Below are 24,431 nucleotides of genomic sequence, written 5' to 3'. Positions count from 1 at the left end.
CTTTCCTCAGTCTTCTGCCCCCTCACCAGTGAAGTCTTCTGGTGGAAAGCTTTCGGTTTCTGTTCTCCATTTGCTACAATGACCAAAGATTTGGGATTTAAGTGTCAAACTTTTAAACTTTATCTCAACTTATAAAATTAGTATTTCTGGAATTATATTACTCTTTTGAGACTGGCCTTGAGGGAACTTTTTAGTGTGATAAGAAAGTGCCAAAACTGGATTTGGGTCGTGGTTGCACACATCTGTATATTTGCTAAAAATCAGCTAATCACGTACTTACAATGAGTGAATTTTATGGTATATAAAGTAGACCTCATTAAACCTGAGAAAAAATCTGAAATTTCTGGTCTGCCTCGTGAATATTGGGCATTCTCTTCAAATACCAGAAAAAGTAATTGAAAATATGGTTTCTTTCCCAAGTTGTCCCCACTCCCTGATTTTTTTTAAAGATGTCTTTAGAATGCCAAAAATTGCCACTGTTTATATTATTAAATTATTAGCATGACTTGTAATCAATGTTGTTGTAAGATCAGGAAGTTTAACTGTTAGGTAATTACAAGTTATTATATTAAATCAAATATCACTATATTAAGAAGTGTAATTGAAAATTCACATATTTTGGCTAAACCAAAAACACCTATGTATCATGTAACTCAACTCTAAAAGGAGTACAATTTCCATTTCCCTGACTTTAGGGGTTAATCAGGAAACATTTTTTAAAGAACCACATATGATATTAAATTCAATATGTGGTGGACAGTTGAGAAATCATGTGTTATCTAGGTCATGAGAAATAAACTTAAAAAAAAGAAAAGAAAACATTTCCTCTGAGGTTTTCACCAATAGATGAAACTCTGCACCCTTGTTTGTACTCTGAGTGGACAATTTGAGGACTAGTTCTGATTAACAGCAGACTTATTATTTTTCGTATTATGTATCATACTTAAAAAAACAAAACGTACATATATACACACATATTTTCACCCACATTGAAGATGCAAGATGAAGAAAGATACATGACATTGAATTTACAATTGAAAAAAAGGAGTTCTAGCCAAACATCCCAACTTAAATTTAAAGGTATGGAATTCAGTTTTTTTTAATTGGCGTGGGTTAATATGGGTATGGATTTAATATTAGTTAATATTAATACGAACATGAATGTGGACAGTAATTTCTAATATTCTGTTCTTTACTGTTCTTGGACTATTTTATTTGCTTTTCTCTCTCTGTCTCTGTCTCATCTTTCTGTCTCTCTATTATTTATCAAAGCGAGGGCTAACAATTATTTGCTTATTTTATTTTTTAAAGATTTTATTTATTTATTTGTTGGAGAGAGAGAGAGCACAAGCAGGGGGAGTGGGAGAGGGAGAAGCAGGCTTCCCGCTGAGCAGGGAGCCCGATGTGGGGCTTGATCCCATGACCCTGGGATCATGACCTGAGCCGAAGGCAGACGCCCAGCGACTGAGCCATCCAGGTGCCCCAAATTATTTGCTTGTAAGGTAACATTTGGTGTCATATAATTTCCTAAGGACATTCTCAGGAAAAATACACAATCAGTTAAAATTAATAAAATTAAAATGCATATTTAGTGCCAGTCATCAACCTCCTTATCATTCATAAAAATGGCATCTTTAGTACTAGTTTTTAATTCAGCATGTCAAAAACGTTAAAATATGTTTCTCACTAGGTGGAAAATTTTGTTTTGGAAAGTAGAGATACTAACCTGAAAGACCACAAAATGTAATGGCTCTTCTGTGTAAACTTTTTTTCACACTCAGTTTGTAGATGCCACTCTGAAACCAAAATGTGTTTTGGTTCAGGAAAGGAGCTCAGGAGGCTGCAAATAATAAATGTGCAACCCCAGCTATTTAAGTGGCATATTAATATTCATCCTTTACCAATGTATCCTCTGCTAATAGTAAAATTTGCTAATATTTAGTAAAGCTTGCGGGGGTATGATACACATTCGAATCTAATTGACAATTTAAGCCCTGTCATTATACACAGGGCTTTTACTTAACTCTGTGATTATATATTTGTATATTTTTTCTCATGTCTTGGTGCTAATGAAAATAAGAAAGTACATTTTTTGCCACTATCTAAAGCTTCAGAATCACTATAGAAATAGTATTACTAATAATATAACTACTTAAAGCAGATTGAAATGTTTTTGCAGGGGTTTTTTGTCCTTAGTATATATTCCATCAGGCAAGCACAGTCAAATTATGCTTTAAAATTGCTTGGGGGCGCCTGGGTGGCTCAGTCAGTTAAGCATCTGCCTTCAGCTCAGGTCATTATCTCAGGGTCCTGGGATTGAGCCGCGCCACCCTCCTCAATAGGGGATCTGCTTCTCCCTCTCCCTTCGCCTCTCCCCACCTGCTTGTGCATGCACGCAAACTCTCTCTCTCTCAAATAGATAAAATCTTTTAAAAAAATTAAAAATAAAAAAAAAAATTGCTTGAAAGACTTCCTCTCTATGGGTTAGGACCCTTTCTTTACTTCATATTCCATTTTATTTTTAGGGATCGCTTTTTTTTTTCATTTTGACTTACTTATTTTATAATTATGTATAAGTATACATCTTATGCAATCATAACAATATACACAATGCCTATTATATATTAGAATCATTTTATAATTATTTAAAACATTTATATATTTTCAAAGTCAAACCTATATAGCAAGGTACTTCCAGAGATCTCCAGCTCCCAAAGATCCAGCTTCTGTCTTGTTTTCACCCTGCTCTCTCCTTCCCACACATTTTAATCCTGTATACAGCGTAATATTTCTCTATTAAGTGGATGTACCATAGTTCATTCAACCAGTTTCATTACTGGACACAAGATGTTTGCATTCTTTTTCTATTATATCCCTATTATAAATAACATTGCAATGCTTGCACGTACGTCTTTTCATATATTGCCAATATGTCACTGGGATGTATTCCTAGACGAAAGATTGCTGGCTCCAATGTACATGCTTATATAATTTTGCTAGTTTTCCCCCAAATATCCCTCCACAGGATTGTACCATTCTATGCCACGATGAACATGAGCGCAAACATCTTTTTGAAATACTGATTTCAATTATTTTGGATATACCCAGAAATGCAATTGCTGGATCATATGGTAGCTCTATTTTTTAATTTTTTGAGGGACTGCCGTACTGTTTCCCATAGTGACTGCAACATCTTACATTTTCACCAACAGTATGCAAGGGTTGAATGTTCTCCGCACCCTCATCAAAACCAGTTATCTGTTTTTGATAGTAGCCATTCTGTCAGACGTGAAGTGATATCTCATTATGGTTTTGTTTGCATTTCCCCGATGATTAGTGCTGTGAAATAACTTTTCAGATACTTGGCCATTTGTAGGTCTTCTTTGGAAAACTGTCTATTCAAATCCCCTGCCCATTTTAAAATAAGACTGCTTGTTTTTCTAATTGAGTTGTGTAAGTTGTAAGAGTTCTTTATATATTTTGGATGTTGACCCTTTAGCAGAGAGTTATATAATTTTCAAATATTTTCTCCCTCTAGTTTGCCCTTTTTTCTAGTTCCTTGAGGTTTAAATTTAGATGGTTTATTTGAGATCTTTCTTTTTTTTTAAATAAAGCTTTTTTTAAAGCTTTTATTTATTTATTTGACAGAAAGAGAGAGAGAGCACAAGCAGGGGGAGTGGCAGGCAGAGGGAGAGGGAGAAGCAGGCTCCCCGCTGAGCAGGGAGCCAGATGCGGGGCTTGATCCCAGGACCCTGGGATCATGACCCGAGGTGAAGGCAGACACTTAACCGACTGAGCCACCCAGGCGCCCCTGAGATCTTTCTTTTAATGTAAATGTAGTTATTTATGGCTATAAAGTTCTCTCTTACAAGTGCTTTTGTTGCATCCTTTAAGTTTTATGCTGTATTTTCGTGGTTGTTTCAAGATTTTTTTAAATTTCCATTTTGGTTTCTTCTTTGACTTGTTAGTTTTTTGGGACTCTGTTGCTTTATTTGACATATTTGTAAATTCTCCAGTTATCCTGCTGTCTTGATTTGTAGTGTCATACCCTTGTCATTGGAAAAAAAATCCTTGGTATGATCTCAGTCTTCTTAAATTTGCCATGACTTGTTTTGTAACTTATCATATGATCTATACTGGAGAATGTTCTGAGAAGGATGTGTATTCTGCCGTTGTTGGATGGAATGTTCTCTGTATATCTGGTAGGTCCATTTGGTTTAAAGTAATAGTTCAAATCCCAGATTTTTGTAGTGATTTTTTGTTTGGATGATCTATCATTACCGAATGTGAGGTATTGAAGTCCCCTGTTATTAGTGCATTGCTATTTCTCCCTTTCACATCTGTTAATATTTGTTTAATGTATTTAGCTACTTTGGTGTTGGGTGCATATATATTTATGATTATTATATCCTCTTGATAAATTGACCCCTTTATCATTATATAATAACCTTCTTTGTCTCTTGTTACAGTTTTTGACTTAAACTCTACATTGTCTTATGTAAGTATAGCTACCTCTGCTTTTTTTTAATTTCCATTTGCATGGAATATCTTTTTCTATGCCTTCTCTTTAAGCCTACCTGTATCCTTAAAGATGAAGTGGGTCTCTTGTATACAGCATGTAGTTGTGTCCTGTTTTGTTTTTTTAATCTCTCCAGCCACTCGATGTCTTTTGATTAGAGTATTGAATCCATTTAGAATTAGAATAATTCTTCGTACAAAAAAACTTACTAATGCCATCTTATTACCTGTTATTTGGCTGTTTTGTAATTCCCGTATTCCTTTCTCCTTCTCTTTCTGCTTTCCTTTGTGAATTGATTTTTCATAGTGGTATGCTTTGATTCCCTTTTCTTTTAATGTGTGCATCTGCTGTAGGTTTTTCTTTGTGGTTACCATGAGGCTTATATAAAACATCTTATAGATATGAGTCTATTTTACACTGATAACAACTTAACTTCAATTGCATACAAAAACTCTACTTTTTTAATGCCTGCCTTCTATGTTTTTGATGTCACGATTTACCTCTTTTTATATTGTGTATTCATTAGCAAATTATTGTATCTATAGTTACTTTTAAGAATATTTTCTTTTAACCTTTATACTAGAGTTAATTAATTTTTTCCCAAACTTTTGTGGAAAACTTCCAGCATTTCTCAATTAACTTAATTAGACAAAAAAAACTGTTGTGCATATTAAACAAGTACCCATCAATTCCTGCTTTATTTTCTAACATAAAGTTGTTGGATTTTATCAATTGCACTTTCTACATCTATTGGGATGATGATACATTTCTCTCTAGCTCTATTAATAAGATAAAATGAATTTCTTACTATTGAACAACCCGTATATTCCTAGAATAAACCCACCATGGTCAAGGTATGTTTTGGCTACTATTAGTATATTTAAGATTTTTGTATGGACATTTAGGAGCGACTGATTGTAGGGCTTTTTGTTTTTAAATTATTTTTATTTTTATTTTCTGATATTAAAAGATTGGTAAGTTGAATTCTGTACAGGAGAATTCTCTACAACTTCTCTACAGGAGAAAACACAGGGTAATGAAAATGTTATTTCCTCCAAAATTGTAAGCCTTAATATGCCTCAAATTCATACTGTAAAGCTCAATTCATGATACCTGGGAGAAATAATTGAGTCTGAATTGAATCTGAAAAGGCTTCCACATCCTTTCTCCTAATGTTTTCTGATAATCATGTGTTTGATTTTTTTAAGTGAATAAATGGCATTTTTTACATGTGCTGAACACTTTGAATTTATTGATTATAAATTTAATATATTAAAATATTAGAAAATAATCTGGGAAATGCAGGGTATTCATTAATTGAATTATAATAAGTCATATTTTATGATCTTTGTCAATACTATAAGATAAAAACTGTGTACTAGTTCTCTGACATAGTGTTTTATATGATTTATTATGCTTTTTCTTGACAGAGTTTAGCATCTTCAAATGTGTTTTTTTTTAATTCCTGCACGTTTAAAGGGTATTTGGAACACAAATTTCAGTATTAATAACTCAGTTTATTGACTGAACTCTAAGTTTAATCATAGTTATGGGGAGTGGCTCCATATTAATTATTGTGATGCATTTATAAAAATTATCTTTGATGACATAAACTATTATGCAAAATATAGATGTTCATTTACTCAGTATAAACTACTCATACAATTCCATAAGCTAAGTCCTTTTTATTTTTTATTTTTTTCTTTGTCCAATCTTTTTAATAACATGCACAACAAAAAATAAGTATCATTAGTGCCACTTAGCACTTGCATTAACAGTTATTTATCCTTAAGTTATAAAATCAATAGTTCATTCAAATTTAGTTTCCCTGTACTTTTTGCCCAATTCACACGAGAGCAATGTATTTTTTAAAAATCATAATGACATAAAATTTTATCCAAGGTTGCAGTCTTCCATGCCGTCTTCTTCACACATCACGTCTAGAAAATGAACTTCATATGCTTGATTCCATAAGTTTTGAAGAAAACCATTACAATGAGTGCCCACAATCCCAGAATAAAACCCCCAGGAGGATGTGAATCTTTCAGCTTTGGTTTCTGGTGAATTATCTGAGCTACAGGAAGTTGTTCAGCACATTTCAGTGGTTCCATGAGTTCCTCATCCATCCAGTCTTTCTTATATCTGCTTTCCATGATTTCTAAATCTGGTTGAAAACTAATAGTCTCTCTTATAATTTCCACTTTCTGTTTGCTTCCAAAAAAATCAGTTATCAGGACATTTTTAGGATCCTTCTGAAAAAGATCAGTTCAATGTCCAGGGGTAGACACACAGAGACTTCTAGGACATACCTGAAAAAGGTCATTCATATTAGTTTGTCTAGCTGGATTAATTTCTTCCAAAAATTCCAAGACATAAAATGTGTATCTATCCATAAGGTGGACTCCAATTGCAGGATCAGGTTGATGCGAGAGTGAATCTTCTCCCACTTGGCTACTAGCTAAAGCCATTATGTTAGGAGGATAGAATCGTTCATACATGGATGCTCCTTGACACGTATCAATAATAAACAGTAACTCGTTGTAGCGTCTTTTTTGCCACATTTGCTCAAAAGCATCTGCAAGTTCTATGTTGGTAATTTCTTCAGAATCTTGAAATTTCAAGAAACCATTTCCACCATGTCCTGTCATATAAATAAGAATATTGCTTCTATCATCAGAAAGAAGACGTTTTGACTGAGGAGTACTAGGTGGGATCCTGCCAGTTAATATCCGTAAAAAATTCTCCACAGTTACCTCATAACTTCTATAACCCACTTCCACATCATCTCACACACATTTAGTTCCATATTCTTGTGACTAAACACCGTAGCTGGTTTGGGATTTCTAGGGTTGTATGCCATGTCGTCTGCAAGCATCAGAACAATATGACTGTCAGGAACATCCCGCCTCTTGACACTTCTGTAAACGGAGAGAGTATTTGCAACATGCTGATAATTAAACCAGAACCGGGATGTACATACCAAAACAGCCCAGTTGTTTGTATGGCCAATTCTAAAGAACTGTTCTGCTTGATCTTCGATCTGACTAGCGGCCAAGGTGCCGAAGGACGAAAGCAACAACCCTGCCAAGGTAGTGAAACCCTTGTTGAGGAAGCAGGCGGCCACCATGTTTCCTGGCTTCAGCCTCCCTAAGCTAAGTTCTTTTTAATGAGGTTGAGAAAAATAGCAACATATATACTTGAAGCCTTGGGTGAGACTATTTACTTTCTCTATTATGATATCCATTTGTTCATTAATAGCCATTACTGAATGCACATTTTATCTCTAACATAGCAGCGTGGGCATATGAAAAATAAAACAGTCATCACTCTTAAAGAGTTCACCATCTAATGAGAAGCTGAAACATCATTATTGCATTGGTTAGAAAAGATTTTAGGATTTTTTTAGGTTAAAAGAACAAGTATCAGGAGTCATATTTAGTTCTGATTTGTATTACATCCTTAGTAAATGAAATAGGTTGAATGACTTGTGAATATTACCTTAAAGCAAATTATTAATTAGAAAGTATATAGTTATGTGAATATATACGTGTGTATCTGTAAGTGCACATGAGCATGTGTATGTGCATGTGCATGCACGCTTGGGGAATTATTAGGTGTGTACATTAAAATTCTTTATCCACTAGGTCAATTATGTCAAATATTAGCAATTTCTTAAGATTCAATATAACATGCATCATAACTGCTCTCCATCTGCAGTATTACCATTACTAAGTAAAATAGGTAATTTAGGTTTTATGCTTTTGATTGCCTACTACCCTTTAAATTTCAAAACCAATATTATATGCAATCTTATTATTACAGTTGCTTTTACTTCTTGGAAATGTACTTTTCTGAGCTAATTCATGTGATTAATCTCTCAGATTGTTCTGTGATGTTGCACTGGTATAAAATCTTATTGGGGATATCTGGAACAGTAAATGGTATTCTGGTTTTGACTTTGATCTCCCTGTCTTTACTGGGTAAGTTAAAAGATCTTAAATAAAAATATAGATAATGTTTACTATTTTCTTGTGACTCTTTTCATATTCATTCATTCATTCATTTGTTCATTTTTTGTTAACAAAGCTTTAATAAGAAGCTACTATGTATAAAGCCGTATACTCTACTCCATAGCAATGTATTTAATATGTAGTCAAATCAGGTATCTTGTTCCCAAATGGCATACAGTCTGAAAGGAAGAAAATTGTGTGTGTGTGTGTGTGTGTGTGTGTGTGTGTGTGTGTGTGATGTGTATTGGGAAACCATATTTTTGGATTTCTTAGAAACCTGTGAATAGAATTCCATGATTTTTCTTAAAAATGTTTACATGTTGTATCTAAGATTGTATTTAGTTTATACTTTATACTACTATACCCCAAGCATTACTACAAATTTCTGAAATCAAAAAAAGCCCTCAAAACCAAAAAAGCAAAAAAGGAATAATCATGGTGATAAATCTCTAGTGAAAGAAATAGATTTTAAATAAGTAATTATGGTAGAATGGGCTAAGCATAGTGTCGGTTTCAGCAAAATCATGACATGAAGAAGGCATGGAAAGAGCATGTATACTCCCTAGAGTAGAAATTTTGCTTCATTTACTACTGTATCACCAGTTCTTAGCATGATGCCTGGCACAGAATATGTGCCATATTCTGAGGCACATATATGTGCCTCAACAAATATGATTCTATAAGTGAATTAATTATGTAATATTTGAAATTATTTTTCATTAAATAAAATGAAAATAAGAAAGAAACTTTCTAGTTATCCCTTCAGTTGCTTCTTGTTCCCATCATCAGAATCATTCCAAATTATTTGTGTCTGGAGCACTGCACAGGGAGAAGATATTTACCCAATGTTAAAATAATTATGTTTTTAAGTTTCTCAGGGAATATTGCTAAAATGCCAAGAAGCAAAGAATTCAAATATCACCCAACATGATGATATTGGAAACCTGAAAATGAACAGTGGCACAAGAGGAAATATAACTAATAAGGACACAAGCCACTGTGGTTCAAAAGCTACAGACCATTCAGGTATCTCTCAAGACTTTGGCCTATAATGGTTTTCATTCTTTTGGCTTTCTAAGTTTGAAAAAGCCTATTTACCAGTTATGCAGATTACATTAACAAATAAAGATTTGATATCAACCTACTTTTCATTCAAAACTTCATATATACATATAATTTATGACTCTTTTTGTGGTGGGAGGATAGTATCAGTGAGAAGAACATAACAAAGAGGCTCGTCCCTTCAGGAATTTAAAGTCAAATTGAAACACACAAATACGGAAAGTTAATTGTGACTGTAAGGCAGTATGTAACTAACTATTTTTTTTCTCTCATTTATTCAGCTTTGAAGTACAAAATGAATAAAAGTAATTATACATAATGAACGATTCATTATGATTTTATGCTTATAACTTCCAATTATGCAGAATTTTAGAAAACTGTCCCTTCTACTTCCAATTTTGTTTTAGTTTCACTTCAAAGTGCTTAACTTTTGGGGCCTTCAACAATTTGTTTTACAGTATATGGGAGAAATGTGCAGCTTAATTTATTTTATAATTATTTTTCAAAGGATTTTCTCTAGGGGCACCTGGGTGGCTTGGTCGTTTAGGCATCGGACTCTTGCTTTCAGCTCAGGTCATGATCCTGGGATCCTGGGATAAAGCCCGAAGTAGGTTTTGGCACTCAGTGGGGAGTCTGCTGGAGTTTCTCTCTCTCCCTCTCTCTTTGTTCTTTCCCCGACTCTAAATAAATAAATAAATAAACAAACAAGATCTTTTAAAAAAAGGATTTTCTCTAATACACTAGTTTATGTGGTTTTCTTTATCACATATAAAAATGTCATATATATTATCGTTTACTTACTGATACTCTTTTCTTTTGGATTATCTATCTGTTTTACAAGTCCCAAACTAATTGAAATACTGTAATTTTAACACATATTTTAGACTCAGACTAGCTAATTCATCATTATGTTGGGTATTATAATGGAACTTTTTTCAGAGGTAAGAAAGCTTTGGTAGGTAAACATGGAATCATATAGACACCATTAAATTTTTATTAAAATGTCTAAATACTGTATATCAGGCTGTAAGATATTAATTTCCTATTACTTTTTTCTTCTTTTTTAATTGAGGAAATATCCACAAACATGAAGTTAACCATTTAAAATAAAACAATTCAATGGCATTAGGACATATGAATGTGCAACGACGCTATCTATCTAGTTCCAAAACATTTTCATCACCGAAAAAGAAATCCTATTCCCAGTAAGCAATTCCCCATTCCCTCCCCCCCAGCCTTTAGCAACCACTAATCTGCTTTCTGTCTCTGTGGACTTACCTATTTTGGACGTTCATATAATGGAATCATACAGTATTTCACTTTTTGTGTCTTGCTTCTTTCACTTAGCATAATGTTTTCAAGGTTCATCCATGTTCTATCATATATCAGCATTTTATTTCCTTTCCTGACTGAAGAACATTCCTCTGTTTGTATAGATCCACAATTCGTTTAAGATGGCAATATTAATCAAAGTGCTCTGCAGATTCAAAGAAATTCCTATCAAAATTCCAATGGCCTTTTTTTGTGGAAAGGGACAAGGTGATCCTAAAATTCACGTGAAATTGAAAGAAATCCTGAATAGCAAAAACAATCTTGAAAAAGAATTAATTTGGAAGATTTACATTTTGCAATGTTAAAACCTAATGGGATGGGGAGAATGAATAATGGCTGCTTAATATTTACAGGGTTTCATTTTGGGGTGATGAAAATATTTTGGAATTAGATAGTAGTTATGTTTGCACATTGTGGATGTAATAAAATCCATGGCATTTGCACCTTAAAGTGATTAAAATGGTAAATTTATGTCACATGAATTTTACTCCAATAAAGAAGGGAGATTTTTCAGGGCGCCTGGGTGGCTCAATCATTAAATGTCTGCCTTCGGCTCAGGTCATGATCCCAGGGTCCTGAGATGGAGCCCTGCATCGGGCTCCCTGCTCTGCGGGAAGCCTGCTTCTCCTTCTCCACTCCCCCTGCTTGTGTTCCCTCTCTTGTTGTGTCTCTCTCTGTCAAATAAATAAATAAAATCTTTAAAAAAAAAAGAAGGGAGATTTTAATGGCCATAAGTTTGAATAGTTATTCTGACTTGAACTCATATTTATTCATACAATTCACTTTCTCTCGTTATGCCAAAGTCTCAGATATTTTCAACTGAAGACCTCAGTTTAATTTAATTTAAGAAAATCAAAGAACTTGAACTTGTAATTATATAGGGGCTGAAAAACTATTATTTTCAATATTATTTAATATCAAAAAGGAGTTATTAAGGAAAGATTTATGCACATAAAACAAGGAGAGAAATCTTAAAGCTTTATAGGATTAAATTCTAAGAGAATGGTATAAATATATTTAATCTCACAAGTAGCATTAATGCAATTTACAGCTTAAATGGTTCATGTTATTTTAGTAATTACATCAGAACTGGGCATGAAAAAGAAATCCCCTTTTGTCTAAGTTTTGCTTCATCTTATGAAATTAATTTCTTAATTCCCGTGAATTATCATTTGTAATTTGGACATCTTTTAAATCTGAACACTTTGTTAGAGTGATTTTATAGTACAAGTATTCAATTTTCTTTTCTTTTGTTTTTTCAAAGATTTTATTTATTTATTTGACAGAGATAGACACAGCGAGAGAGGGAACACAAGCAGGGGGAGAGGGAGAGGCAGAGGCAGAAGCAAGCCTCCCGCCGAATGGGGAGCCCGATGTGGGGCTTGATGCCAGGACCCTGGGATCATGACCTGGGCCAAAGGCAGACGCTTAACTGCTGAGCCACCCAGGCACCCCAGAAGTATTCAATTTTCACTGAATACACATGTAACTTAATTTTCTTTGTTTCCTCCATTTCCCTATAGGGTTGTGCCCATCTGAATGGCTCAAATATCAAAAAAAGTGTTATTGGTTCTCTAATGAGATGAAAAGTTGGAATGACAGTTACAGGTATTGTTTGGGAAGAAAATCTCATCTACCAATCATTCAGGACCAACTTGAAATGGTAAGTAGTTTAGTGTCAGGGTTATGACATTAATCTCTGTGCAGTTAGAAATGGTATTCCTCAAGACGATTATCATATGATCTCACTCATATGTGGAATTTAAGAAACAAAACAGAGGATCATGGCGAAGGGAGGGGAAAAATAAAACAAGACAAAATCAGAGAGGAAGACAAACCACAAGAGACTCTTAATCATAGGGAACAAACTGAGGGTTGCTGGAGGGGAAAGGGGTTGGGGGTGGAGTAGCTGGGTGATGTAGCTTAAGGGGGGCACGTGATGTAATGAGCACAGGGTGTTATATGCAACCGATGAATCACTAAACTCTACCTCTGAAACTAATAATACACTATATGTTAATTACCTGAATTAAAAAAAATTATGCTAAATGAATGAAAAAAAATGGCTTTCCTCAAGGGTGCCTGGGTGACTCAGGGAGTTAAACATTTGACTCTTGATTTTAGCTCAAGTCATGATCTCAGGGTCATGAAATCAAGGTCCTGACACCAAGCCCCCCATCATCTCCACACTCAGCACAGAGTGTGCCTGGGATTCCCTTTTTCCTTCACCCTCTGCCCCTCCCCTCTCTCACACACACTCTCTCTTTCTCTCAAGCTCTCTAAAATCAATCAATCAATAAATGAAATCTTTTTTAAAAAATGGCTTTTCTCAAATTTCTTCCCACCCTTCCTTTATTTTTATTTTTATTTTTTTAAAATTTTTTATTGTTATGTTAATCACCATACATTACATCATTAGTTTTTGATGTAGTGTTCCATGATTCATTGTTTGTGCATAACACCCAGTGCTCCACGCAGAATGTGCCCTCTTTAATACCCATTACCAGGCTAAACCATCCACCCACCCCCCTCCCCTCTAGAACCCTCAGATTGGTTTTCAGAGTCCATCCTCTCTCATGGTTCGTCTCCCCCTCCGACTTACTCCCCTTCATTCTTCCCCTCCTGCTATCTTCTTCTTCTTCTTTTTTCTTAACATATATTGTATTATTTGTTTCAGAAGTACAGATCTGTAATTCAACAGTCTTGAACAATTCACAGCACTCACCATAGCACATACCCTACCCAATGTCTATCACCCAGCCACCCGATCCCTCCCACCCCCACCACTCCAGCAGCCCTCAGTTTGATTCCTGAGATTAAGAATTCCTCATATCAGTGAGGTCATATGGGACATGTCTTTCTCTGATTTACTTCCCTCAGCATAACCCCCTCCAGTTCCATCCACGTCATTCCAAATGGCAAGATCTCTTTCCTTTTGATGGCTGCAAAATATTCGGTTGCATATATATACCACTTCTTCTTTATCCATTCATCTGTCGATGGACATCTTGGCTCTTTCCACAGTTTGGCTATTGTGGACATTGCTGCTATAAACATTGGGGTGCACGTACCCCTTCGGATCCCTACATTTGTATCTTTGTGGTAAATACCCAGGAGTGCAATTGCTGGATCGTATGGTAGCTCTATTTTCAACTGTTTGAGGAACCTCCATACTGTTTTCCAGAGGGGTTGCACCAGCTTGCATTCCCACCAACAGTGTAGGAGGGTTCCCCTTTCTCCACATCCCCGCCAACATCTGTCGTTCCCTGACTTGTTAATTTTAGCCATTCTGACGGGTGTGAGGTGGTATCTCATTGAGGTTTTGATTTGGACTTCCCTGATGCCGAACAATATTGAGCACTTTTTCATGTGTCTGTTGGCCATTTGTATGTCTTCTTTGGAACAATGTCTGTTCATGTCTTCTGCCCATTTCTTGATTGGATTCTTTGTTCTTTAGGTGTTGAGTTTGATACGTTCTTTATAGATTTTGGATACTAGCCCTTTATCTGATATGTCATTTGCAAATATTTTCTCCCATTCTGTCGGTTGTCTTTTGGTTTTGTGGACTGTTTCTTTTGCTGTGCAAAAGCTTTTTATCTTGATGAAATCCCAGGAGTTCATTTTTGCCCTGGCTTCCCTCGTCTTTGGCGATGTTTCTAGGAAGAAGTTGCTGTGGCTGAGGTCGAAGAGGTTGCTGCCTGTGTCCTCCTTTAGGATGTTGATGGACTCCTGTCTCACGTTTAGGTCTTTCAACCATTTGGAGTCTATTTTTGTGTGTGGTGTAAGGAAATGGTCCAGTTTCATTCTTCTGCATGTGGCTGTCCAATTTTCCCAACACCATTTGTTGAAGAGACTGTCTTTTGTCCATTGGACATTCTTTCCTGCTTGGTCAAAGATGAGTTGACCATAGAGTTGAGGGTCCATTTCTGGGCTGTCTATCTGTTCCATAGCTCTATGTGTCTGTTTTTGTGCCAGTACCATACTGTCTTGTTGAAAGCTTTGTAATAGAGCTGGAAGTCCGGAATTATGATGCCGCCAGCCTTGCTTTTCTTTTTCAATATTCCTCTGGCTATTCGGGGTCTCTTCTGGTTCCATACAAATTTTAGGATTATTTGTTCAATTTCTTTGAAAAAAGTGGATGGTATTTTGATGGGGATTGCATTGAATGTGTAGATTGCTCTAGGTAGCGTTGACATCTTCACAATGTTTGTTCTTCCAATCCCTGAGCATGGAACGTTTTTCCATTTCTTTATGTCTTCCTCAATTTCTTTCATGAGTATTTTATAGTTTTCTGAGTACAGATCCTTTGCCTCTTTGGTTAAATTTATTCCTAGGTATCTTCTGGTTTTGGGTGCAATTGTAAATGGGATCGACTCCTTGATTTGTCTCTCTTCTGTCTTGTTGTTGGTGTATAGAAATGCCACTGATTTCTGTGCATTGATCTTATATCCTGCCACTTGACTGAATTCCTGTATGAGTGCTAGCAGTTTTGGGGTGGAGTCTGTTGGCTTTTCCACATACAGTATCATATCAACTGCAAAGAGTGAGAGTTTGACTTCCTCTTTGCCGATTTGGATGCCTTTGATTTCTTTTTGTTGTCTGATTGCTGTGGCTAGGACTTCTAATACTATGTTGAATAGCAGTGGTGATAGTGGACATCCCTGCCACGTTCCTGACCTTAGGGGAAAAGCTCTTAGCTTTTCCCCATTGAGAATGATATTCGTTGTAGGTTTTTCATAGATGGCTTTTATGATATTGAGGTATGTACCCTCTATCTCAATACTCTGAAGAGTTTTGATCAAGAAAGGATGCTGTACTTTGTCAAATGCTTTTTCTGCATCTATGGACCGGATCATATGATTCTTGTTCTTTCTTTTGTTAATGTATTGTATCACGTTGATTGATTTGCGGATGTTGAACCAACCTTGCAGCCCAGGGATAAATCCCATTTGGTCGTGGTGAATAATCCTTTTAATGTACTGTTGGATCCTATTGGCTGGTATTGTGGTGAGAATTTTTGCATCCATGTTCATCAAGGATATTGGTCAGTAATTCTCCCTTTTGATGGGGTCTTTGTCTGGTTTTGGGATCAAGGTAATGCTGGCCTCATAAAATGAGTTTGGAAGTTTTCCTTCCATTTCTATTTTTTGGAACAGTTTCAGGAGAATAGGTATTAATTCTTGAAATGTTTGGTAGAATTCCCCTGGGAAGCCATCTGGCCCTGGGCTTTTGTTTGTTGGGAGATTTTTGATGACTGCTTCAATTTCCTTAGTGGTTATAGGTCTGTTCAGGTTTTCTATTTCTTCATGGTTCAATTTTGGTAGTTGATATATCTCTAGGCATGCATCCATTTCTTCCAGGTTATCTAATTTGCTGGCATAGAATTGCTCATAATATGTTCTTATAATTGTTTGTATTTCCTTGGTGTTGGTTGTGATCTCTCCTCTTTCATGCATGATTTTGTTGATTTGGGTCATTTCTCTTTTCTTTTTGATCAGTCTGGCCAGGGCTTTATCAACCTTGTTAATTCTTTCAAAGAACCAGCTCCTAGTTTCGTTGATCTGTTCTACTTTTCTTTTGGTTTCTGTTTCATTGATTTCTCCTCTGATATTTATTATTTCTCTTCTGCTGATTTTAGACTTTATTTGCTGTTTTTTCTCTAGCTCCTTTAGGTGTAGGGTTAGGTTGTGTATTTGAGACCTTTCTTGTTTCTTGAGAAAGTCTTTTATTGCTATATACATTCCTCTTAGGACTGCCTTTGTGTATCCCAAAGATTTTGAACAGTTGTGTTTTTATTTTCATTGGTTTCCATGAAGTTTTTTAATTCTTCTTTAATTTCCTGGTTGACCCATTCATTCTTTAGTAGGATGCTCTTTAGACTCCACGTATTTGAGTTCTTTCCAGCTTTCCTCTTGTGATTGAGTTCTAGTTTCAAAGCATTGTGGTCTGAAAATATGCAGGGAATGATCCCAATCTTTTGGTAGCGGTTGAGACCTGATTTGTGACCGAGGATGAGATCAATGCTGGAGAATGTTCCATGGGCACTAGAGAAGAATGTGTATTCCGTTGCTTTGGGATGGAATGTTCTGAATATGTCTGTGAAGTCCATTTGGTCCAGTGTGTCATTGAAAGTCTTTATTTCCTTGTTGATCTTTTGCTTAGAGGATCTGTCCATTTCAGCGAGGGGGGTGTTAAAGTCCCCCACTATTATTGTATTGTTGTCAATGTGTTTCTTTGCTTTTGTTATTAATTGCCTTATATAATTGGCTGCTCCCATGTTAGGGACATAGATATTTACAATTGTTAGATCTTGTTGGATAGACCCTTCAAGTAGGATATAGTGTCCTTCTTCATCTCTCATTACAGTCTTTGGTTTAAAATCTAATTTGTCTGATATAAGGATTGCCACCCCAGCTTTCTTTTGGTGTCCATTGGCATGGTAAATGGTTTTCCACCCCCTCACTTTAAATCTGGGGGTGTCTTTGGATCTAAAATGAGTCTCTTGCAGACAGCATATTGATGGGTTTTGTTTTTTAATCCAATCTGATAGCCTGTGTCTTCTGATTGGGACATTTAGCCCATTTTCATTCAGGGTAACTCTTGAAAGATAGGAATTTAGTGCCATTGCATTGCCTGTAAGGGGACTGTCACTGTATATTGTCTGTGTTCCTTTCTGATCTATGCTGCTTTTAGGCTCTCTCTTTGCTTAGAGGACCCCTTTCAATATTTCTTGGAGGGCTGATTTCGTGTTTGCAAATTCCTTTAGTTTTTTTTTGTCCTGGAAGCTTTTTATCTCTTCTTCAATTTTCAATGGCAGCCTAGCTGGATATAGTATTCTGGGCTGCATATTTTTCTCGTTTAGTTCTCTGAAGATATCATGCCAGTCCTTTCTCGCCTGCCAGGTCTCTGTGGATAGGTCTGTTGCCAATCTAATGTTTCTACCATTGTAGTTTACATATCTCTTCTCCTGAGCTGCTCTCAGGATTTTCTCTTTGTCTCTGAGACTCATAAGTTTTACTATTAGATGTTGGGGTGTTGACCTATTTTTATTGATTTTGAGAGGGGTTCTCTGTGCCTCCTGGATTTTGATGCCTGTTTCCTTCCTCACATTAGGGAAGTTCTCTGCTATAATTTGCTCCAATATACCTTCTGCCCCTCTCTCTCTTGCTTCTTCTTCTGGGATCCCAATTATTCTAACATTGTTTCATCTTATCGTATCACTTATCTCTCGAATTCTGCCCTTGTGATCCTGTAGTTGTTTATCTCTCTTCTTCTCAGCCTCTTTATTTTCCATCATTTGGTCTTCTATATCACTGATTTTCTCTTCTGTGTCATTTATCCTAGCAGTTAGTGCCCCCATTTTTTATTGCACCTCAGTAATAGCCTTTTTGACTTTGACTTGGTTAGATTTTAGTTCTTTTAATTTTCCAGAAAGCGTTTCTCTAATAACTGCCATGCCTTTTTCAAGCCCAGCTAGTATCTTTAAAATCATGATTCTGAACTCTAGGTCCGACATTGTACTAATGTCCGTATTGAGTAGGTCCCTGGCTGACGGTACTACCTCTTGTTCTTTTTGCTGAGGTGATTTCTTTCGTCTTGTCATTTTGTCCAGAGGAGACTAGATGAATGGGAGAACAAAATGCTAACAGGTTAACAACGTCCCCAGCAACTATACTCTATACAAATCAGAAAAGACCTGAAACCAGGGGAAAAGAAAGGGAAAGAAAGAAAAAAGAAAGAGGAAAAAAAAGAAAAAGATAAAAACAAACAAAAACACAACAAAACAAAAAAAAAACAGAATATGATCAAATATGATCAGGCTAGTGCATAGATCAGTGCCACACACTAGATTTTGGGTGTATTTTGGACTGTTAGAAGAAAGTGCCTCCTAAAATTTTAAAGGAAGAAAGACTTATATCTGTACAAAATAAGGGTTGATACAATGAAGGGATGGAAGGTGACTGTAAAGATGAAAATTCTAAAAGATTTTATAAAAGGAATTGATAAGAAGTTGTTTGAAAAAAGGAAGTAGATTTAAAAAAAAAGAAAAAAAAGGGGGAGAATGTGATCAGGCAGGAGACTAGAACAAAACCATACACTAGTGATTTAGGGTATATTTTGATCTGTTAGAAGAAACTGTATCTCAAAATTTTAAAGAGAGAACAACTTATATATATATATATATGCCAAAAATGAGGGTAACACTATGAAGGGATAAAATATGACCCTAAAAATGAAAAATGAAAAATGTTTTTTTAAAAAAGGGATTGATAAGATGTTGGTAAAAAGGGAAAAAGAAAAATTCAAAAAAAGAAAAAAAAACAGTTAAAAAAATTAACTGAAAAACTAATGAGTCATGGTATAAAAGCCATGAATTCTATGTGCAGTATTCCCCTAGAGCTGGAGTTCTCCCATTCTCCTTGATCAGTAAACTTGGTCTTGGCTTGATGGCTATTCGGGCTGATCTTCTGGGGGAGGGGCCTGTTGCCATGGTTCCCAAATGTCTTTGCTGGAGGCGGAATTGCCCCTAAGCAAGCTGCTCGGGTTTGGTCTCAGGAGCTTTTATTTCCTGCAAGCTCTCGGTATAGCTTTGGAGGACGAGAGTGAAAATGGTGGCCTCCCAATCTCTGCCTGGAGGAGCTGAGAACTCGGGGCCCCGCTCCTCAGTGCACCCCCAGAGAAAAGCAGTCACTCCTGTCTCCCCGGTCTCCGGCCGCACTCCGTGCTCACTGGGCCTGTGACCGAGCGTTTCTATCTCTGGCACGTGACCCCGTGTGGAGTCTCCAAACCCATCAGATCCCTGTGGTGCGCTCCCGTGCCGCTCCTCCCTGGGGAGGGAGGGGAGTCTCCCCGGATCTGCCACTTGTTGGGTCCCTGCTGGAGGCGCAGTGACCCGACTGGGCCGCGGATCACAGTTTATGGCAACCCTGAGCTGAGAGCCCGCTCCTGGGCTCCATCTCTGCAGCCGGCTTCCCCGCTCTGATACCTGGGAGCTCTGCTGCTCTCAGGCACCCCCGGACTTTCTGTGACCCCGAGGGTCCTGAGACCACACTGTCCTGCGAGGGTTCCACAACCCCCCCCCCCCCCCCCAGCCACTGGAGCAATGTCCCTCAGCAGAGCTGACTTCTAAAAGTTCCAGTTTTGTGCTCCATGGCTCTATCACTTGCCAGAAGCGGCCGGCGGAGGCCACCGTCTGTCCTCCTGAATATCGCCTCGGATTCACTTCTCCGCACGTCCTACCTTCCAGTAAGTGGTCTCTTCTCTGTTCAGAGAGTTGTTGCTACTCTCTTCTTCAGTCTCCTGTTGAGTTCGTAGGTGTTCAGAATGGTTTGATCCCTATTCAGCTGAATTCCTGAGACCAGACGAAATCCAGGTCTCCTACTCCTCCGCCCTCTTGCTCCGCCCCCCCCACCCTTCCTTTAAATCATCATTTATCTCAGTCACCGAGTTTTTGGCACCCTCCTATTTTTTGTGCTCAATGCCAGTGCTTCACTTGACTCATACTAGTCCTTGGCTGAATATTTGTATTCAATTTACAAGTGATACATATGTATGTGTATGTATGTAATAAATATATAGTGTGTGTAATTAAGTTATGAATTGATTAGTATAAGAATGTTCATGTAGGATGCTAATTGTCCAATAAAATTCTAAATCTTAATTAGTATGTCTACATTATTAAAATATTCTGTTCACTTAGTTACTCATTACTCACTTTTTAGGCTTTTATACAGAAAAACCTAAAACAAACAAACTATGTGTGGATTGGGCTTAACTTTACATCTCTGAAGAGGACATGGACCTGGGTGGATGGTTCTCTGTTAGACTCAAAGACGTGAGTCCAAAAACACTGTCTGATTTACTGTCTATTGTAGAACTTATTTTCATAAAGCACCTCTAAGTCCACCAAAATCAACTCTGAAATAATTGTCGATACTAAGGAATTTGGAAGGATGAAAATTGATTTAATTTTCACTGGAATAATGATGGATATTTTGGTTTTGTTTTCAAAGCAAAAAGATTTGAAAACAGTAATCATTGTGCATTTATTGTTTAAAGACTACACCAGATAAAAAAATGGAAAGAAGACTAGAACAGAGATATGGACACAGATTTACTCTTAGCTCTGTCATTTCTAACAGACTCTCTGGGAACTCTGTGCAAATTACAGAGAATAAGATTAAGTTACAGAGATATTGTAACTTTTAGTGAATCAAGGGATTTGGAAATGCCCTAAAATCTGAATGGCCTTTCAATTAAGAGAGGGTATTAGTTGAAAACACAAATGGATGTCTTTGGCAACAATGATTAACAATGAATTTATCCCTTCTTCTACAGATTTTTCATAAAAGGACCAGCTAAAGAAAATAGCTGTGCAGCCACCAAGGAAAACAAAATTTATTCTGAAACCTGCAGCAGTGTTTTCAAATGGATTTGTCAATCAATCAATAATCAATGATCAAAGTTTTTTTGCCAACTAGGTTCTAATATTAATCTTAAGGAGTAAGAATTTAAAACTACAATTAAAAAATAGAACTACAATTAAACAACAAAATGTCTTCTCCATTTTCCCTCCATCATCTACCTTGGTTCTAACCTTAGAGTACACCATGTAAACAATCTAAAATAGTCCCTTTCAATGTTTTATGTGGTAATATAATCCACTGTGAGTCCATGCATTCATACTCAGGATTTTTATTCATTTTTCATTTTACAACAAATGTGATCAAATTATACCTGCTTTTCTGTATTGTGCTTGTTTAATTTGTAATAATATCCTATGCAAATTTCATATAATTCTGAGTTGCGCTTTAGTATGGATTCATACATTTTTTTACTGCTTTGTTGATGAACATTAACTTTGTTCTCAAGTTTTTTCTACTGTAAACTATGCTGCAGTAAACGTTCTGAATTTCTTTTTAAAAAGTAATACCTGTTATTTCTTTGATATAAATCTTAAAACTGGATTTTATGACTCAAAAGCATTAAATATATTGTTTTCTTTAGATTTCATACAATTTTAATCTAAATTTAGAAACTATCATAAATTTATATGATTACAGGTACAGGGCAAAAGCACTTTCCTTCTTCTTGAACCTCTTGAGAATTACTTGTCAGACTGATACATTTTGTTATAAAATTTCAAGTATCATTGGATACTTTTGTGTATATTTTCTACAAAAAAATCCCTTACTTAATCACAATTAAATGATCAAAATTAACAAACTAACATTGACACAGTGCTACCATTCTCAGACTCTCTTTAAGGTTTGCCAATTGTCTCTAGAGTAAAAGATCCAGCTCAGAATCATCTCCTGCATTTAGTTATTATGTCTCTTTAATCTCCTTAAATCTAAAAGAGTTCTTTAGCCTTCCTTGCTATTCACAACTTGACACTTTTGAATACTACAACCCGGTTATTCTGCAAAATGTTCTTCAATTTGAATCTGTCTGATTATTTCTCATGGTTATATTCAACTGCTCCTTGGCAGAAACAGTGAGAAGTTCTCACTGCATCCTTTCCGATGGCACACACATTTATTTGCTCCATTGTTGATGCTATTGACTTTGTTCACATGCTTAATCTGATGTCTATCAGACTTCACTATAAAGTTTCTCTTTTCCCTTTGTAATTAATTAATATTTTGTGGACAGTGACCAAGATGGTTTTAACATTCCCTTCAGCTTAACTAAATTTTAGAAAAGCTTTGTTCTTCCTATCTATGAGCCCCTGACCTCATTTTTAGACCATTTACTTGAGGAAACTTGTAATTGGAAATTCTGTCTCCACTTCTTTGAGAGGCAAATCTTTCAAAAAGTTTTTTAAAGGCTTTTCAACCCAGAAATGTCTCTCTTAAGGACCAGAGAGGTATTCCTTTGAAATGTAATCAAGAAAAGTAGCATCTCTATTCCTTAGTTTCTGTGGGAAGGTAGGAGGCTAACTTCAGTGGGCATCTAGATCCAAGTTGTTAAACTCTTTCCTATCATGAGGGGAAGAATGAAGGCGAGTAAGTCTGACGGGGAGATGAACCATGAGAGACGATGGACTCTGAAAAACAAACTGAGGGTTCTAGAGGGGAGGGGGGTGGGGGGATGGGTTAGTCTGGTGATGGGTATTAAAGAGGGCACATTCTGCGTGGAGCACTGGGTGTTATACACAAACAATGAATCATGGAACACTACATCAAAAACTAATGATGTAATATATGGTGATTAACATAACAATAAAAAAAACCCTCTCTCCTATCATGAAGACCTGAAAAAGTTTAATTTTCCTCTGGGTACAGCTGTTTAGCAGACACAGATGGTGTATGATCTCCTCCCTCGCCCCAGCTCTGCAAAACCTTGTGGTCCTCTGTTTCAGCAGATTTTAGTTCAGACCGAGTTCTCGCCTATGTCCCTATTGTCATAACATTGAATGAAGTCTTTTCCTGTGTAAGGAAATTTTGGTGGAATTTTTGCCTTGACAGAAGGTACTTTTAGACTTTGTAAAATCCCATTCTTCATCAGAATCTCAATGTATTCATTTTTGTATTTGTATCTTTGTGGACTCTCATTTTCATATTTTGTTCAATTTGTATACTCTACTTGGACTCTCAAATTGTTCCAGACCTAGTCGTAAAAGTTACCCTTTGAGGTGACATTGGTATCTTGATCTCCATCATCCTTTGCCGGTGTGTGGTGTTGTTTATTTGTTTTGTGGTAATAAGCTTAGCAGAATGCCAGTAACCATTTTCGCCAATGTTTGAACTGGTCTTTATGTTCTAGTCTGATTCATAAATACTAATAAAATAATTAACCAGACAAATAATAAAATACATTTTTCTTGGTCCAAATAATTTGCTTTTCTTTGCACCTCTTAAAATGTTGTATTTTATTTTCTGTCTCCTCATCAATAATTTAAGCTCCCTGTTCAAGTGTTTTTCCCTGTTTGAATATTTAAAGCAATGTCTGACACATCACAGATGCTCAATAAATATTGCTTGAATAAAATTTGATAGGTGCTGTGGAGAAAAGTTGTATGTTACTTATGAGACTATCAAGTAGGTGGATCTGATACCATCCCTTAATTCAGCTATGAATCTTCAAATATACAACACATAAGCTGAGAGATGTAAAGTGAGTAGAATTCGGTAGAAGGGGGATTCTTTCAGGAAGTCCTAGATAAAACCCTAATAGGTGAAATAAAAAACTTTTTGGATTTGTGAGCATGCTATGCTTTAAAAAAAAAAAATGTGAAGACAGTGCTACCGGAGGCCAAAAAAAGGATAAACTGGGTGCCAAAATAGGCTGGAAAATAAGGTGTCTTAAACATCACGTATTTCCACTTTCACTTCAACAGCAATTGAAAGCCAATAAAAGGCTCAAGTTAGCAGAGTAACCTGGTGAATTTTGAGTTTTGGAACCATTACCCTGGAAACATACCCAGTATGGGAAGAGGAAGATGAAGTATTTGAGTTATGAGCTAATTTAGGGACTATTAGGCAACAGATGATGGGCTAGTATTC

General features: G+C 36.2%; 1 protein-coding gene and 1 pseudogene across 1 annotated transcript; one reads left to right on the top strand and one right to left on the bottom strand.

Annotated features, from left to right (window-relative positions):
- Nucleotides 1-995: 995 nt before the first annotated feature.
- Nucleotides 996-21,754, top strand: KLRF1 (killer cell lectin like receptor F1). The gene is made up of 6 exons (XM_027594347.1): nucleotides 996-1,080; nucleotides 8,401-8,499; nucleotides 9,400-9,555; nucleotides 12,447-12,586; nucleotides 20,646-20,758; nucleotides 21,262-21,754. Exons 1-6 carry the CDS (start codon nucleotides 996-998, stop codon nucleotides 21,380-21,382), a joined length of 714 nt encoding a protein of 237 aa, XP_027450148.1. The 3' UTR covers nucleotides 21,383-21,754.
- Nucleotides 6,450-7,646, bottom strand: LOC113922456 (annotated as a pseudogene).
- Nucleotides 21,755-24,431: the final 2,677 nt, after the last annotated feature.

Source organism: Zalophus californianus, chromosome 9, assembly GCF_009762305.2.
Source record: "Zalophus californianus isolate mZalCal1 chromosome 9, mZalCal1.pri.v2, whole genome shotgun sequence".
Classification (NCBI taxonomy): Eukaryota; Metazoa; Chordata; class Mammalia; order Carnivora; family Otariidae; genus Zalophus; species Zalophus californianus.
Note: the sequence above shows the minus strand (reverse complement) of the source record. Positions and strands in the feature narration are given on the sequence as shown.

What these genes read in the sequence shown, in the direction of transcription:
- KLRF1 (XM_027594347.1), top strand. Translation starts at nt 996, where the DNA reads ATGCAAGATGAAGAAAGATACATGACATTGAATTTACAATTGAAAAAA. An exon ending in AAAAGCTACAGACCATTCAG is followed by an intron (nt 9,556 to 12,446) that starts GTATCTCTCAAG and finishes ATTTCCCTATAG; the next exon opens with GGTTGTGCCCATCTGAATGG. An exon ending in TCTCTGTTAGACTCAAAGAC is followed by an intron (nt 20,759 to 21,261) that starts GTGAGTCCAAAA and finishes CTTCTTCTACAG; the next exon opens with ATTTTTCATAAAAGGACCAG.